Genomic DNA, 17027 nt, shown 5'->3' on the forward strand with positions numbered 1-17027 from the left:
CAGTCAAAACAGCTCAAACATGCACATTAGTCTGGGTCTGGGACTAGGTTTAAGCCTTGTCTGTGAAACCAGGCAATTATCATATGATTATGAAGTTGAGAAATTTGATAAAATATGTAACTGTTTTTTTTATTTTTTTATCCCTAAATATTTATGTGATTCCAAATAAGTGTTCACCCTAAATAACACATTTACCATCCAAAAGAGCATGTAGTTCTCAGCGTGTATATTTTTTTAATTATTTATTTATTTGCCTGCATATATTTCTTCAGTGAAGAGACTCCCGGTGTCCACTAGGAGGCTTGACTTACAAGGTATTTGTCTGGATGCAAACATTTATGGCGTAAACTGTAAAATATAGATGAAACGATGCTGTAAAGGACACGAATCGTTGCTGTTGGAGGATTCGGCGTTTCTTAGGTGAGAATGAGTACATATGCTCATATAAACTCTGCAAACTTCTTTTTAAAAATTACGGAAAAACAAACAAACACTTGGACAAGCTAGGCTAAGCTAACACGGGCATGTCGTATTATTTTCTCTCGCCATTTGTGTTTTAGCATACATGGGTTTGTATGCAGCACAAAATTAGAATTATTTGTAAACGGTATAATTTATGCGCTTTGAACAGGGTATTAAGAATGAAAGGGGTGGACCAAATGGTTTTCTTTTAATCATAAACAGCCCGTTAGCCGTTATTAGCTGCGCTCACTCAGTGCTGCGTGCTACACAATAAATAATCCAAATGCTGTCAGGAGCAGCAAAATAACGCCTATTATCGTGTTAAAATGGGCATATGACCATTTTTTTCGCTCTTAGCCATACAATATCATTCATAAAAGGAGTTGGCAGACATTAGCGCTGATAGTGTCAGTTTTGGTGGGGGTGATTATAAGGAACAGATTTAGGCTGCATCCCAAAACCTAGCGAGCTGCCTAACGTTACCTAGACAGCATTTTGGGAGATATGGGCGTGTTCAAAGTTTTGAATCTAGTGAGCTACCTACATAGACTGCATCGTAGGGCATCATACAACGTTACTGATATTATAACGTTCGAACTCGCCCATTATTGTCCAATATGCTGTCTAGCTATGCAGCTTCTTAGTTTATTCAGACACAGCCGTAGACATTGGCCTAATCTGCAGCAGGATTAATAGAACAGTAAACAGCAGACAAAACGCCCCAGTTTCTTTCCTAAAGTACACATCATAAAATGTTTCCCATATTTTCTGAGATATTCAATAGGAAACACATTTGAAATGGTAGATATTGTGATTATGGCACCAGCTTTGATTTCTTTGTCCATTCTTCATTGAAATTACCATCTTGGGACTTTAATGACATATCCAGGAATATGACCGAACTCTTCCATCACATTCAGTGTATCCTGTCTTTAAGTCCATCGTTTTTAATCTCTTCTTTCAGTAGATTATCAAAGAAAGATCAACAGTGTCCTCTCTGTTGGCCAGTCTAGTGTGCATCTATGAACTCCTTACCGCCCTCCACTTCTGCCGTCAGTAGCCCTGTCAGCTCCATAGATTCGCCACTGTCAGCCGTCAGCTCGTCCATCGGCTCTCCCGGCATTCCCGGCACCCCATCCGTCGGCTATGGACCCATCACCAACTCTCAAGTGAGCCACACATTCAACTTCTTTTCCATATGATAAAAGTACTGTATTGCTAGTCTTTTATTGTGTTCCTGATTACTTTTTTTTGTCTAATCATCACTTCTTGTTTATTTATCTCTAGCAGATAAACTCCTCAATGTCTGTGTCTGGGTTACATGCTGTCAGCAGCTCTGATGATGTGAAACCCCCCTTTGGCTTGAAATCTGTCAGTGGCTCTGGGCCAATGCTGTCCCAGAAGCGGATGTGCGCCATTTGTGGGGACCGCTCCTCTGGTATGTCAAGCTACACAAATATTGATCTTGACATTGTTAGCCTCTTGTCTTTTTTACATGTCTTACACTGTACATTTAACTATAATATTTAATTTTGTACAAGAAAACAGCCTGTATTAATGAATTATTAGTAGCCTATTGTAGTGTCTCAGGAAATCTTGCTCACTGTCTCACAACCCCCAAGCAATGTTTTACTGTAAACATCGTCAACTGCCAATTTAGGGGACATCGCCCAACCCTAGTTCTCAACCTGCGGCCCGTGGGCATGCACATGCGGCCCACGATATGCCAACCACATTTAAAAAATAAATTCCAGTTTTACAATTTATTTTTAAATTAAAATGTTTTAAACAAATACAAGTTTGAACTATAATGTTTTATTTTTGTCATATCAAATAATTTTGATGATCATATTATTTTCAGACATGCGGAGACCTACTATGTACTGACGCAGTGCAGTTAACACTCACAAGTGTGCGCTTTGGCTGAATTCCAATAGTATCAGTAGCCATTTAAAAAATATGTATACCGTAAAACTTCAAATAGTAGCCCGGGCTTTTATTTTCCCAAATCGTCAAACTGCACCGGCTTGTATTTGAGACAGGCGTCTATATGAGGCAGGCCTTTATAATTTAGTGTTGATGTTGTTCATTGAGTGTAGACCTAGAGTCTCTAATCTCTAAAAATCTCCAAATGCTCCAGGTAAAACTGCGGTCTTCCGACCTTTTACTATCGTGTCAATTGATTTTGATTAATATGCGCGAGGGAGAGAGAGCAAGACAGCGCTCGTGTTGTTTGAAGACGTGAGAGTGCGTGCAGCAGTCATTCTGTTCTACATCACTCATCGATCAAAAAAGGCTTTTGCGGGACAAAATTTTGCTTTGTCAGCCGCCAAAAAGCGGACGATCTGACGGGTTTTAGAAGATTAAATACAACCCGAAACTAAAAAACAGACCCGGCCTCTATTTGAGACCGGCCTTTATTTACCCAAACCTGCAGCCACACCAGGCGTGTAAAAGAGACAGGCGTCTATTTGGGACTCGGCTATTATTTGAAGTTTTACGGTGTATATGGATCAAACTAGACAAATGTGTTATTAGAGGAGAACAAATAAATGAGGCAAGAACACATGCAAACAAGAAGAGTTGTAGCATTAGAAGCGAAGGTAGGAGAGTAACTTTACTGGAAGAACGGACGAATCAGTTTTCTGTCAATGAGCGAGATGGGCAGCCTGTTTGCTCTGTAGTAAAGTACTTGGCATATGCAAAACCTACAATGTCAAAAGATGTGAATTTGTTGTTTGTTTGATATACTTGCATTTTAAATAGATAAAAATAACAGCATCGGCGCACTTGCGGCTGAAATGCGGCCAAGTCGTTATACCTTATGTGCCAGCAGAAAACACTGCCTCTTCTGTGTGTGCAACATCTAGATAGAATAATAATATTATCTGCTAAAACCACAACATTAAATCTGATTGGTTTGCATTGGTTTGTGACGTCATATGTAAATGATATGCGGCCCATGAGACTTGAACTTGGACCATAGTTCGGCCCAGTGGAAAAAAAAGGTTGAGAACCACTGTTCTAAGGTGTGCAATTATTTTCCACTAAACGTACAGCTAAAGTAGTTCCTGGCTGTTCTTGACCGCTTTACAGTTCTATATCACTTTGTCAAATGATTCCAGTTATTTCAATGTCCTTACAGCCTACAGCAGCAAAAGAACCAAAACCCACAAGGACATTGATCAAGCAAATAGATATGACAAATAATATGAAAAAAAAAAAACCTGACAAACTATTTCTCTGTTTTCCCCACAAAATGACATTTAATTATCTATGGAAAGCACATTCTCTTTCTCCTGCTCTCATTCCCTAACACACACATGCAGTACAGATTCACACACTTGCACACAAACAGAAACTTCTTGTCAGCACTGCCCCACAACTTAAATTATCGTTTAAGTTAACAACACAAGTAAAATAATTTTGCAAATGAAAAGCTACTTGACAATTGTCAGTTGCAAGGTAGCACCGTCGCTGTTCTTGAAACAGTTTTGGGAAGAGATGTCTAAGAAATTAGTTCTGTACACACAGTAGCATTTTAAGGACAAACTCTGACAAATGTCTTGAAATAAAACATTTGAACAATGTCTTGAGGCGGGGTGACCGTAATATAACCGCAATAATTGACTGGGATGTTGAATTATCAGAAAAATAATGCTTCACGTCGTTGCCGCAATACCACCTCAGGTGTGCATTATTTTTCTAAATAATTCAATAGCCCATGGTTAATTATTCCTTACTTAAATTGCACATTAGGAATAGTTCACACAAAAATGAAAATGATCCCTCCTTCAAGCCATTCTAGGTGTATATTACTTTTTTCTTTCAGCCGAACACAATAGTGCCCGAGATTTTGAAGCTCCAAAAAGCCACCATAAAGTAATCGTACGAGTACGACTCCAGTAGGTTAATGCCTTCTGAAGCGAAGCAATGCGTTTTTGTAAAAAAAAAAAAACAGCTGTACTTCTGGCAACGGCTGTACTCACGTTCACAAGAGAGTTATGTGGTTTTGATGAGAGGCGTCTATTCTCACAAGGGCTGGGCGATATGGCCAAAAAATAAATGGATAAAAATGTTCATATCTATCGATAATTATCTCGATAAATGTCAAATCTTTATTTCAATTTTAAAGGCAGATTTTTGCTCCTAAGTGAAAGTTGTTTTAACCAGATCGTTAATTGTGGTTTTAAACTTCTCTTTATTGTCAGAACATGATAAACATTTTCACATTTTTTAATTCTTTACACTTTTCCAGTAACTTTTCCTCAACAAAATAAATGTCTTAATAGCAAAATTTTATTTCTTAGTTTCTGCATGTTCTAACAGGTGATATTATTTTAAATCGTTAAATAGGTTTGTGTTGCCTGACTTTGATTATGTGTATCTTCAGCACATTTTGCAGTGCAGGCTGCAATAATAATAATATTACCTGTTTTGTCTATTAGAAATGCACATTTGACAGTAGCTTGAGTTGACAGTAGTAGTAGCTTAAGTTAGGATGCAGATATAAATTTGTTTAATAACAAAAACAGTAACATCTGTAAAAATTGCAACAACCTAATTTTTATATGTTAAAATTTAAGGTTTAAATGGTAAAATTTGAGTTTCATTAAAATTAACCATTGGCCATCCATAGTATCATACATTTTGATCATGATTAGCACAGGTAAGCACCTCAAAACCATGGTAAAAAGTAACAATATGGTTTATATAGTATTTGTATGAAAAACTGAAGCACAAATGCTGTAGCTTAATCACAAAAAAACATTTAATAAATGTTTATATTAGTAATATAATAAAATCAATATGTATATCCCACATTTCTGCCACAATACTTCGCGTTAATTGAGATAATAAAATATTTTTACTCAAAACAATATTTTGTGTCCAATTATTTCCCCAACTTATTTTTGGTATTGATGTAAAAGTTAATTTACCTTGAGTTTGAAATACAAGAGGGTGGTGGTCACGAAGATGATTTGAAGTGTTTCCCCTCTTGCAGCGACTTTCTTTTAGCATGTTCTGCAGACAGGGTGACCATCCTCTAATAAGTTTCCCTCAGGACTTTTGTAAAAGGCAAAATGACGCCACCTCTGATTTGGCTGAAAAATCCCCAGAGTGCTGTCACTTCCTTCCGCCATGTCGTTTCGAACAAAAAAACTGGACAGGATTTACTGTGAGTTTTCAAAATCACAATAATCAAACATGGTTTTAATAATTACATTTTAAACAATTATACTAACCATCAGGATATTTTATTGTGGTTTATCGTAAAACTGGTAATCGTTTCATCACTACATCCCGTTTCATCCCTACATGTTTTGTTGAACGATTTCAGCCCTCCAAAACCATTTCAGGAAAAAACTGGAAATTACTTTTTCGGTTGGTGAGATTTTTGTGTCACTACTTTATATGGAAAATGTAGGAGTCAGTAACATAATTCATTATTGTGTGGATCTATACATTTTTTAAAATACATTATAAAAAAACAAGTCCACATCATATTGACTTAGATATACCTCTTATAATAGCATGTTTTTAATTTCCTAATTAAAATTCATTTGGATTTTTTTGTGGGGCATCAAGTCTGTCCTGATATCTTAAAGTCGGCATGAAACGGAAGTTGAGATTGTCATTTTTTCCGTGTTGTGACGTATATCCGAGTGAAACGGCTTCTGAAATTTGGTGAGGTTCTGAGGTTGGGCGTTGCAAACAAAATGGAGGCATATTTGAATGCCAGTTTACATTCAGTTGTGGAGGATTTCTCTCCACCGGACTCCCCACCGTTACCCAGCTAAATTTTCAGGCAGGAATCAGCCCATATTTATACGAGCCTCCCGCGAACCAAGATGAATCAAGTCAAGTCATCAGTCAAGCCGCACCCTCATCGGCTCTGGCCGCACCCTTTCGCCATGGCACGTGACCGAAAAGAGAAGAGAGGTCGTTTCGAGGGGGGAGGGAATGGTAATGTATTTGATTAAAGATTATAAGGGTACATTAATTTAAAAAAAATAATGAAGTTAGGGCTGGACGATTTTGGCTAAAATCATAATCACGATTAATCGAACAAGTTACCTAGATTACGATTATTGAACGATTATTTTAATATATTTTTTTCTCATATGTCACTGGCAAGGCTTATACTGTAAATATGTTCACGGTTATTTTTTTTCTAATGAAAGAGTGCATAATCCTATCTTTGTGATTCTAAAATAAGGAAACACACAGATAGCTTTTAATGCTTATTTATTAAATATTTCAAACAATTGAATCAAACAAAGCATACGATGCTTGAAATAAAAACGTCTTAAAAAAAAGTCATTAAGTTTTAATGTAAAAAGAAAGTTTCCTAAAAATGTAGAAAATAGTTTTTTTTGTAAACAAAATAAATTATTGTAAATATTGCCATCTTAAAAGTAAAATATAACTTGTATAAAACTAAAAAACCAATCCTTTTCATATTGTGTAGCATTTGTAAATGCTTATCGAAACCTGCTTTGTGGAGTGGAGGCACTTGTTTCTGGGCGTTTGTCAGTCTCTCTCTTTTTTCGCGTGTTTCTTTGGTACAAGCGGCTCCTGTTGCTGAGTTGACTCAGTGTTTGAGTTCCCTTTCACACAGAGATTCCGGAAAATACACGGATAAAGTGACCCGGGTTCGTTTGACTTTGGTTCATTCACACTGCCAGTGATTTTCCGTAATCAGAGAGTGCGTTCACACACAACCCGCAAAGACACACGTGACATGTCTCAGCGGCGTCTATAGTTTGCTTATGAGCTGCGATTTCTCTCTCTCCACGCTTGTGCATTTTTTTTATCTGATTCGATCATAAACTAGCGCATTACGTACCATTTCACGCTGGCGAACGATCCCGACTTAAAGTGTAAATTGCAGGTTAACCACCACAACCAATTAATGTGTAAATTAAAGTGCTCAATGTGTATATATGTAAAAATGTCTGTCTTAAAATGCGTTAAAATAACATTTATTGGGGTTTCTTCAAAGGTAGCATGTTTTTTACCGTAACTGGGTGATGACGTCATAAAAGGGAGCGCGGGCGGTAATGCACTCACTCTGTGTGTGCCGGTTGAGGGAGAATAAAACGATTCGCGGGACTCCCGCAAACTAGAAATATCTATGAATAAAACATAAAAACGAATACATTTTTATTCATCTGTTGCAGAAAAGCAATAATAACAACTAAAACAAAACAGAAACGGTTTACAGGCAGACTTTCTATTTCTAACATGTCTGCAGCGTTGAGCGATGTAGCCAATCACAGACATATGTGTTGATTTCTTGAACGCAATAATGGCCAATCAGAAGCATTTACGATGGACTCCCCTCACCGCTCAAAACGGACTTTTTGTTCAGTGCTGAATTCTGTATGCTGGCAAATCCTCTAATTATAACAAACATAGTGTATATATTATGAAAGATTCATTGATAATAACAGAGATGTGTGAGATCGCGATGAACTGATGTCAGCTTTTTAGGAATTATTATGGGAGCGCATTTTGCGCGCAGTCATGCCAGACTATGCACGCAGTAGCCCGCTTGCTTTTATGTTATAACAGTGATCAGGAGCATGTATGCTGATGTGTATGGTGGCGACATGTAGGCTAACTTGAAAGTATTTGGAGGTACAGAAAAAAAGTCTTTTTGCAGGTGGGAGCGGGACAAAACATAAATGTTGCGGGCGGGAAAAAGTAATATAGAAAGTAGTTGAGAACGTCAGTTATAACGACCCACGTTTAAACCGGGCTCATTATTACAGTTAATGTGTCGGGCAGGGCCGGACCGGGCTCGGACACAGCGGGCTCGGGTAGGGTCTTGCTTGATTTTTTTGGGCCCGATCTAAGCTCTACCTCGGGTAAGTTATGCTAACACTTACAGGCACGGATCAGCCATTTGTCCTTGGGGAACTTGTGGAGCCTCTCCCCCGTTTTTGATGTATTCGTACATTCCGCACAAACACAATAGTTAACCATTTTTGCTAGCTAGGTCTCCAATATAACGTAACTCCAGGCCTGGAGCATAGACAGTAAAAGCTTGGAGTACCTTTTATGAAGGGAGGGGGCGTGCTTAAAACCACTGTAAAACGCACCAACTTTTCATATTATAATCAGCATTTTAGTATAAAAAACATAAAAAAAACAATGGTGGGCGGTTCTTATCTTTATGTTTAGTAAGCACATTGCATTATCTTCGTGAAAAATTTTACCTGCAATTTACACTTTAAGCACCATCATTACGACACGGCATTGGTTACGGCTTTTGTTCACACAGCGCGCGTTCCGGGACTGAACAAGGCGATGTTACTATGTCCCCAACCTGGCATCAATCCCGGGTCGTGTTTGCGTTCACATAGAAGGTGTTTGTTCTGGCAATTTCCGGGGATCAACGCGCTGTGTGAAAGGGGCTCATGTTGCTTCAATGTCGCAGACTGGATGGGGCGGAGTTACGTGACTACACACGCGGTAATATGTTTTAAGGGGAAAGTACATTAACACACAGTGGGCGGTAATATTAATAGGATTAAAAAAACGAAATAACCGACATGGTAAAATTACGTCGGTTATAGGCTCTGAATTTCGGTTTAGATTATTTTTCGATTAATCGTCCAGCCCTAAATGAAGTGCACAGATAAATCATTTATAATAAACACTACAATATTACATATAAAAAGAAGATTTGTCAAATTTTATTTCATGCCGACTTTAAAGAAAAAAGCCTCATTAAAATGATATTCAAGAATAAATATATTCTTGAATGATATTCACGAAGGAATTCTTGAAAAGAAAACTGGGACAGTTTATTTTAGGTAATTTTAACCACAATGTACAATTAAATCAACAAAATTGTTAGGTACAATGTATTTATTGTGTTCATGTTGTATTGCAAAACACGTTTGCATCTATTGAGGTGGATACAGGTAAGGTTAGGGACAGGATTGGTTGATTGGGTAGGTTTAAGGGTGTGTTAATCAAGGGCGTAGGTTTAGGGGGGGACGCTAGGTACTAGTCCCAATCAATATTTTGAGATGACAAATTTGTCCCCACCAATATTTAGCAAGCTCCTTTGAACTGCTATTTTGATATATGCGCTGCATTTGGATCTTTGCGCTGCTATTTGGATCGATTCCAACGGCCAGGACGACGACAGTACAAGATACGCCGTAATTTGATTGGCGGCGGGGTATCTGACAGGCAGGCTACACGCGCGGGCCGGGACTACTTTTTATGCTTGCACTCACTGGCAGCGAGCGGGTGGTGTGTGCGTGTGTGTGCGCGTGACGACGCCGACGGTAAGTTACCAGGGCTCTCTGCCTGCCATATACAAAGGCCAGAGTAAAGCATTTTAATATTCCGTTTTTTGTCCCTTTTTGTATTTTGTAGACCAGCTATGTCACCCAAGAATAAGAAAAGGGACATACGAAGCTTTTTCATAAAGCAGAGTGTAAGTAGCCTAGGCACAAATAACTAGCCACACAAATAGTGACTGACCAGGCTTTCAAATGCAGATTCTACTGTGGAAAATAGTATTAACTGGTGATCCTGGTTACCCAGGATATTGTTACAGTTAAACCTAGCTTCTGCAATCTTTCAAGGTTAGGAGCATTAATTAGGGGTGTGCAGCACGGATAGACTCATAGAAGTCGCGCTATCATGACAGAATGCTACGTTAGCAAGTCACTGAATGTTAATAAGCCTACCTTAACTTAGAATCTTGCAGTCATAAACAGTGGATCATCTGAGACATTTTTCGTTTCTACATTCTGTTTATGTAATGTATTTGTGAGTGTAGCCTAAGTTACTTGCTAGACACATGTGCTGGAAAAACATGTTGGCAATGTTAAAAAGGCAAAAGTTAACACTGTTATTCAAATATAATGAATCATTATTTGATTGATAATATCCAAATAACAATATCTGGTAGGAGGGTTAAACTTGCTAGCCAGGATAGACTACAAAATTAATTAACCATTTTGTATGCAGGGAAGACAGCATCAAACCACAACAGATTTACATTAATTTAGCAGACACTTTTTATCCAAAGCGACTTACAATTGAGAACAATAGAAGCAGTAAACCTAGGATAACAATATGCAAGTTTTATGACCCTTCCCAGTTTAATCTAATGTACTTTTTTTTAAGAATAGAATATATCAATAGAATTTGATATAGAATAGAAGATACAATTTTAGTATTAATAGAATACTGTAATAATGGATAATAATAATAATGGATTTGTTAATCCACAAAACCATGTCCCCTTCATATTTAAATTGCTTTGAAATATAAACATGATGTGTTGAATGCTATGATATGTGTGTATCACACATGTGTATCACCCAGGTATTAACGTGAGTGTGAGTATGAGTATTTGTTAGAGGTACTGGAGGGTAAAAAGTGTTTATAATAGAAAAAGGTTATTATATTTATTTATTTAGATTTGTTTTGCTCCACAAGTTCTGAAAGTACTTCCTTGTGACAGTATTTTTTGTTAGTGTAAATACTAATGTACATAATAATTTATGTTAAATAAAATGTTTGGTTGTTCAGCATTACACAGTCTCAGGTTTTTATTGTTTGAGAGTGTATTTTTGAGATTATACAGTTATATTAGCTCTTTATTGACAGTATACAGGATGGTGTATCGGGGTCAGGATACAATATAATGAGATGAAGTAGATTCACTTATGTGATATTCTGTATTGCCAGCAGTCTGAAATGACAAAGGACATCGCCATTAAAGCACTGTTACTTATCCTACAACAAAATAATTCCTGGGGGAAGGGGGGGGGGGGGGGGGGGGGGGGGTGGGTTTGTCCCCACCAAAGCTGAGACCAAACCTACGCCCATGGTGTTAATGGAAGGGTCAGCAGTGTACAGGGTATCCGCGGGGTCTTGAAAAGTATTAAAAGGTGATAAATCAATTTTGGGAAAATTAAGACCCTTAAAAAGTATTAAAAAGTCTTATCACGGCTTTATAAAGTCTTAAATTTTGAAAGTATTTTTTCTAGGGATGCACCGAATATTCGGCCGCCGAAAATAGCCCAAAAGTGCATTTGGTTTTCGGCCGAAAGACCTTTATCACCGAATCAATACGGCCGAAATGTTGTGATGACGCAAACAGAAACCGCGACCTGCACGTGCTTGTCTGAAGCAACATATATGCGGTGTGGACGTATTTCAGTATATCTGAACCCGCGAGGAGACGGAAGCCTTGTTTATACTTTCGCCTGGCTCCGCAGAGCGAGTCTCCACAGACAGCGCGCGCACCTCTCCAAACGGTCGAGGCGTTTATACTTGACGCGCTCGCTGTTGTACTATTCTTTGAAACGACAGGGGACGACTCAAGTAACTGTCCTCTAACCATCAGGAATCGGTGAGAAGAAGAAAGATAAACACGTGACAATGTTTATTTTTTAATAATAATCATGTAAAACCCAGTAAACCCTGAGATTATTACTTGTGACATTACAACAAAATATGTATAGGAATATGTACTAAATTAATGCTCTCTTAAATATTTTCTAATTTCACTAAACATATTTCATTAAGTTTCGTGTACATTTGTATTAAACATGGACCTTTGTTCATTAAAATGGCTTTTTATGCTAGTGTATGCTCATTTTTAAAATGTAACCAACTAATTTAGACGTGCAAACTGGGTGCTGGTGTGATGCGAAGTTCGTGCTCGGCTTTGTTTTTATGAGAGAACATTTCATTTTAAAATCTTTCTGCAGGCCAGCAGATTATTATTTAATGTACACATGAGTGGGGTCAAGTTAAACATTTTAGTTTGAATTTTATTTTATACTGTGCATTGTGCTAAATACATATTTGCATAATTTGTAATTGATTTATTCTTTGAAAATGTTAATTTATGCAATTGCAATGCCTTGATTTTAGTAAAGTTTGTACACAGTCATAACCATAAATGCAGTGGTACTTATAATTGGCATAATTTCTTTCGGTGTTCGTTTTTTCGCCCTTGGGTTCCTCTTTTTCGGTTTTCGGTTTCGGCCAAGAATTTTCATTTCGGTGCATCCCTAATTTTTTCTGAATTAGCTGTCCAACAGTTTGAGTCCCAAAAACATCGTAAAAGTGTGTGAATTTAGTCATTTTTATTATTTTTTTAAAACGAAGAACTGAGGCACATGTCAGCATGATTGTTGTTGAGGGTGGAGCAAAGTTTTGTTTTGTTTTTTAATAAACTTTGCTTTGATTTACTATCCCAGCCTATTTGATTTTTTTTTTTTTTTTATCAGAGTGGTCTATAGTCTTTATCACAAACTAAAACTGTTAAGTTAAAAGTATCACTGATGTAAATGGTTACAGCTTGAAGTGGCGGTAAGGTATTAAAAAATATTGAGAAGGTCTTGAAAAAGTCTTGAAAAGGTATTAAAATTAACTTCAAGATTCCTGCATATACCCTGAGTGTAATTATAGATGTAATTACAGAAAAGAATTACGCTGTAATTACATGCCGATATTTTTTAAAGCATAAGACAATGTAATATATATATATATTTCAGCCTTTAAAAACAATGATTAAGACCTTTACACTCACATGTATTCAAGTTGTAGGGAAAATATATTAATTGATGGTTAAAGCACACAACATTTTTGCAGTCATTAAGTTTTCTTGAAAATGGTATAAAGTTTTTTTTTTAAACCATATGAAACTAAAATAAATACAAAGAGTACATTACTAAGAATTTATAACGTGTTTTAAACTAAATGTTGGAAAGATTTTTCTGTGAACTTTCTTTTTTGTCATTGACTCTAAAGCATCCTTGGACAGAGGATGTTGTTTACAGTGAATGTTTTAAAAAATGACATTTCATTGCATCTCAGAGGTAATGTGAAAATGATTTGTATTTGCAGGGAAGCATTATGGCGTGTACAGCTGCGAAGGCTGTAAGGGGTTCTTCAAGCGCACAGTCAGGAAGGACCTGAGCTACACCTGCAGGGACAACAAGGAGTGTCTGGTCGATAAACGTCAGCGCAATCGCTGCCAGTACTGCCGCTATCAGAAGTGCCTGGCCATGGGAATGAAAAGAGAGGGTGGGTACCTGTCAGTCTTCCACTTAAGACATGTCTCCTGTAATGTAGGGCTGGGCGATATGTAAAAAATATTTTATCGATAATCGCCTTAAAAAATATCGCGATATCCGATTATATAGTCTACCCAAGCCCCGCCCCCTATGCGCCCCGCTGGAGACAACACATACGGAATACACGTTAACACAAGTCATGTTGAGTTTGGCTGCACTTTATCTAATGATAGCCTGCGATTTAGTTGGTTTAATTTAATGATTGAAACGTTAAAGGTTTTACTTTGGTTAGTTTGAGCTTAAACGAGCATAAAACATTAGCTTTGCTTGTTATGTTAGTGTTGCTAATAATTTCCTCACTGTTCTTATTGCATCTGTGTTTGAAACGAATTTCGTTTCGCGAGGAGAAATGTTAAATAGGCCTACAACTGAACAGAACAGAGCACAATTTGGTGATTGTAAGAATGGTGAATGCATGTTGATGTTATAGCTAGGTGTCTTGTCTTGTCTATTTGTTTTTCATAAGGTCTGATTTTCTCCTTTTTTTTGGCGGTAGCCTATCGCCTGATTTAATAATAAGTTTAATTTCCTATGTGTAGCGCTGTTTTTAAACTTGTATTTTCAAACTATAATATATTTGTTATTTGTCTAAAATTAGGAATTAAAAACGAATTGTAGTTCTGAATGAGCAAAAACGTTTTGTTTTTTCCTCCTTTTTGGTTTTAGTTCCAAGTTCACCTTAAGCCGTTTAAGAAATAAAAATGACTGCTTTATTTATTTACAAACAGAAGTCATTAAAAATTATATTTGGGGATTTTTTTTGTTTGTTTTGTTTATTTATTCATTTATTTAATCTAAAGCAAAGTAGGCCTATAACGCTCCCAATATAGCCTACGGAGCTGCCAACATTGCTCCGAACGCGTGCATGAGATAGCCTATTCAAACTCAATTTCTTCATCCGTTTGCAATATAACGACATTTTTATTTTTATTTTAATTACAATGGTCACGTTTTTGCTTTTTGATTAGGCCTATTTATTATGTGCAACATTTAAACTAATATTCAGAAACGGGTAAAGTTAGCCTACTTCTACCATTTGTTTTTCTGATGAACTTTTATCAGCCTGCAAACCAAAATAAAATAGGCCTAGGCTACTTGATTATATGAAGAAAAATGTTTAACAAAATTACGAAAGTAAGGACAAATGATGTTTGACAGGGAACGCATCTCAAGGTCGCACAGACTAATGTTGCAGTTGGAGCAGTCAGCGCCGAACAACAGGCAAATAAAATATTAAGCTAATTAAAGTTACAAAAGTTCAGTGAGTGATTTTCTTTTTCTTTTGTTCTTTGATCAACATTAATGGTGGCAGCGAGTATAGGCTGTCAGTGGACTGATTCAATGGACATATACTGTTTTACTTTCTCAACCATTAAGACAAAACCGGCTGTGTTTACGGGGATATTTGAACTTGAAAAGAGGTGTGCACCTACTGAAGTCTTTCCACGGTTGAAACAATAATTCTTCTGATGTTTATTCATGTTTATTTGATGCTATAAATTAACTAGAAGTATAATTGTGAGATATAATTCTGTGTATTTGTCCGTGCACTATGTGAGAGGCGGCTCTTTGCGCTGTTTGCGTGAGTGCGCAGCTCAGAAAACAGCGCGCATGCAGACGTGTTCTCTTTCGTCTTGCGCTTTAAGAATGCTATCAAGAATCGATTTTCTATTCTTAATCCTACTAACTAGCCTATAAAAAAATATTTCATTCATGTTATTGCATGATGATGTGAATAAATATGTTTAACTAGGGCTATGTGAAATATAAGCCTATGTCATTTTTTGATATTGGCGATTATCGTCTGGAAACAGACTGTTAAATTGACATCGCGATACTTGCGAGACATCGTCGATATACGATAATATAGTCATATCGCCCAGCCCTACTGTAGTGTGAACTAATATATCAGCTGTCTGTTTTGTAATATTTAGGTACTGTAGGTGAAGAATGGATGAGGTGAAACGTAGTAGTGTTATTGTAGTGTTGGAATAGGTTTCATGGTAGATCAGCATTATGTGGTGGAACTTTTGCATTGTTTTTCTTTTGAGAAGGTGGTGTCAGTTATAGCACGTTAGGAGAAGCACAATGATCATCTGAAGCGAAGTGACGGTGGTGGATAGATTGGATTTAGTAAAACAAGTAGGAACAAATGGCCTATTAGTCCACAGCCCCTGACAGATGATGGAAAGCATGTTGTATGTGGGTGGGAAACAACCAGCAGGACAAAAACTAGGGTTGGGAACTGAGAACTAGTTGTGATTTTCATGACATTTACTTCCATTAACGGTTCATATCTGCATTCAACGCCTTATTTGCTGAATCCTTTGTGTGGTTCACAAATTATTCAATGAGCTGACAACTATTGCCATATTATGTGTACTCAAGGTTCATGAACTGACAGTTTTTTTTAGATGTGTAGTAACAAAAAGGACAACAAAAAAGTAGTGGTCAACCATTAGGGTTTTTTAATTGTCTATTCCGATATTATGAAGATCAGGGTTACAGATTGATGTTTAGGATAACATAAAATTTTATTTTAAAAATAGTACCCATGCACAATATTGCTGCAATAAATGTAATATTTATTTTATATAATGGATAGAGCCCGACCGATATATCGGCGGGCCGATATTATCGGCCGATATTAGGCATTTTCCTAACTATCGGTATCGGCATTTATAATGGCCGATAAATGAATATTTTAAAAAATGCGGGTGCGGTGATTCATGTAAGGGTGGCGCTGCCAATAAAGCACCTAAAAGCTGTCACAAAGAACTGGCAAAAGTAATGATTATGAATACAACAAATATAGCAAGGAGACATTTGAATTGTTTCTTAATAAACAAGTGTTTTCAGTCAGTGTCAGCCAAAGATGAAGTTGACGATGCTGACTCGCGATCTTCAGTGAATGTGCGCCAGAGAGAAATGCACATTTCATATGATTACATGAGTCTGTCTGTCTTTCGCTTTGAATTGTTCTGTTTAAAAGTAGATGTATTTCAATTCTCAGGTCTATACGCTGAGTTTCGGTTCATGAGACGAGCTTCAGTTCACCCGCAGGCGCCTCCGTGTTGAGATTATCTATCGCCTGCTATATTTACTTCTTATTTATTAAATCCAGGCAATTGGTTGATGAAACATTGATTAAAATTAAGATACAACTAATAAAAAACGAAATTCACTTTGAAACGAAAGGTTTTGTGCTTTCTGTTTGATGTCTATGTGAAAGTTTCAAAGCATATTTTAGTGCCGCTTTCAGAGCGCTCACGTCCGTAGTGCTGAACTGTCGCGTCTGTAACATTGTTTTTTCCTCATAAATGCGAACACGAAAAATAAAATAAAATAAAATGAATATTTTATGTAGCCTGTGGAGACTGAGAGCCAACCCTTCTTCATCCGGTGGGTAGTAGCCTACTTGTGATTTGCGCAGTGTAA

At 37.1% G+C, this 17027-nt stretch overlaps 1 protein-coding gene across 3 annotated transcripts in view; it reads left to right on the forward strand.

Annotated features, from left to right (window-relative positions):
• Positions 1–290: 290 nt before the first annotated feature.
• The window catches only part of rxrbb (retinoid x receptor, beta b), a 37853-nt gene continuing 21116 nt past the window's right edge, over positions 291–17027 (forward strand). The window contains exons 1-4 of one of the 3 annotated variants that reach the window (XM_056234479.1): positions 291–430; positions 1444–1631; positions 1750–1900; positions 13360–13539. In XM_056234479.1, the coding sequence (XP_056090454.1) occupies positions 1485–1631; positions 1750–1900; positions 13360–13539 (478 nt within the window). In that variant the 5' untranslated portion in view covers positions 291–430; positions 1444–1484. Of the gene's footprint in view, positions 431–1426; positions 1632–1749; positions 1901–13359; positions 13540–17027 lie in introns of all 3 variants that reach the window. The other 2 variants (XM_056234481.1, XM_056234480.1) reach the window with 2 other exon arrangements.

The sequence above is a fragment of the Rhinichthys klamathensis genome, unplaced genomic scaffold, assembly GCF_029890125.1.
Source record: "Rhinichthys klamathensis goyatoka isolate OS25496 unplaced genomic scaffold, OSU_Roscu_1.1 h1tg000395l_1, whole genome shotgun sequence".
NCBI lineage: Eukaryota > Metazoa > Chordata > Actinopteri > Cypriniformes > Leuciscidae > Rhinichthys > Rhinichthys klamathensis.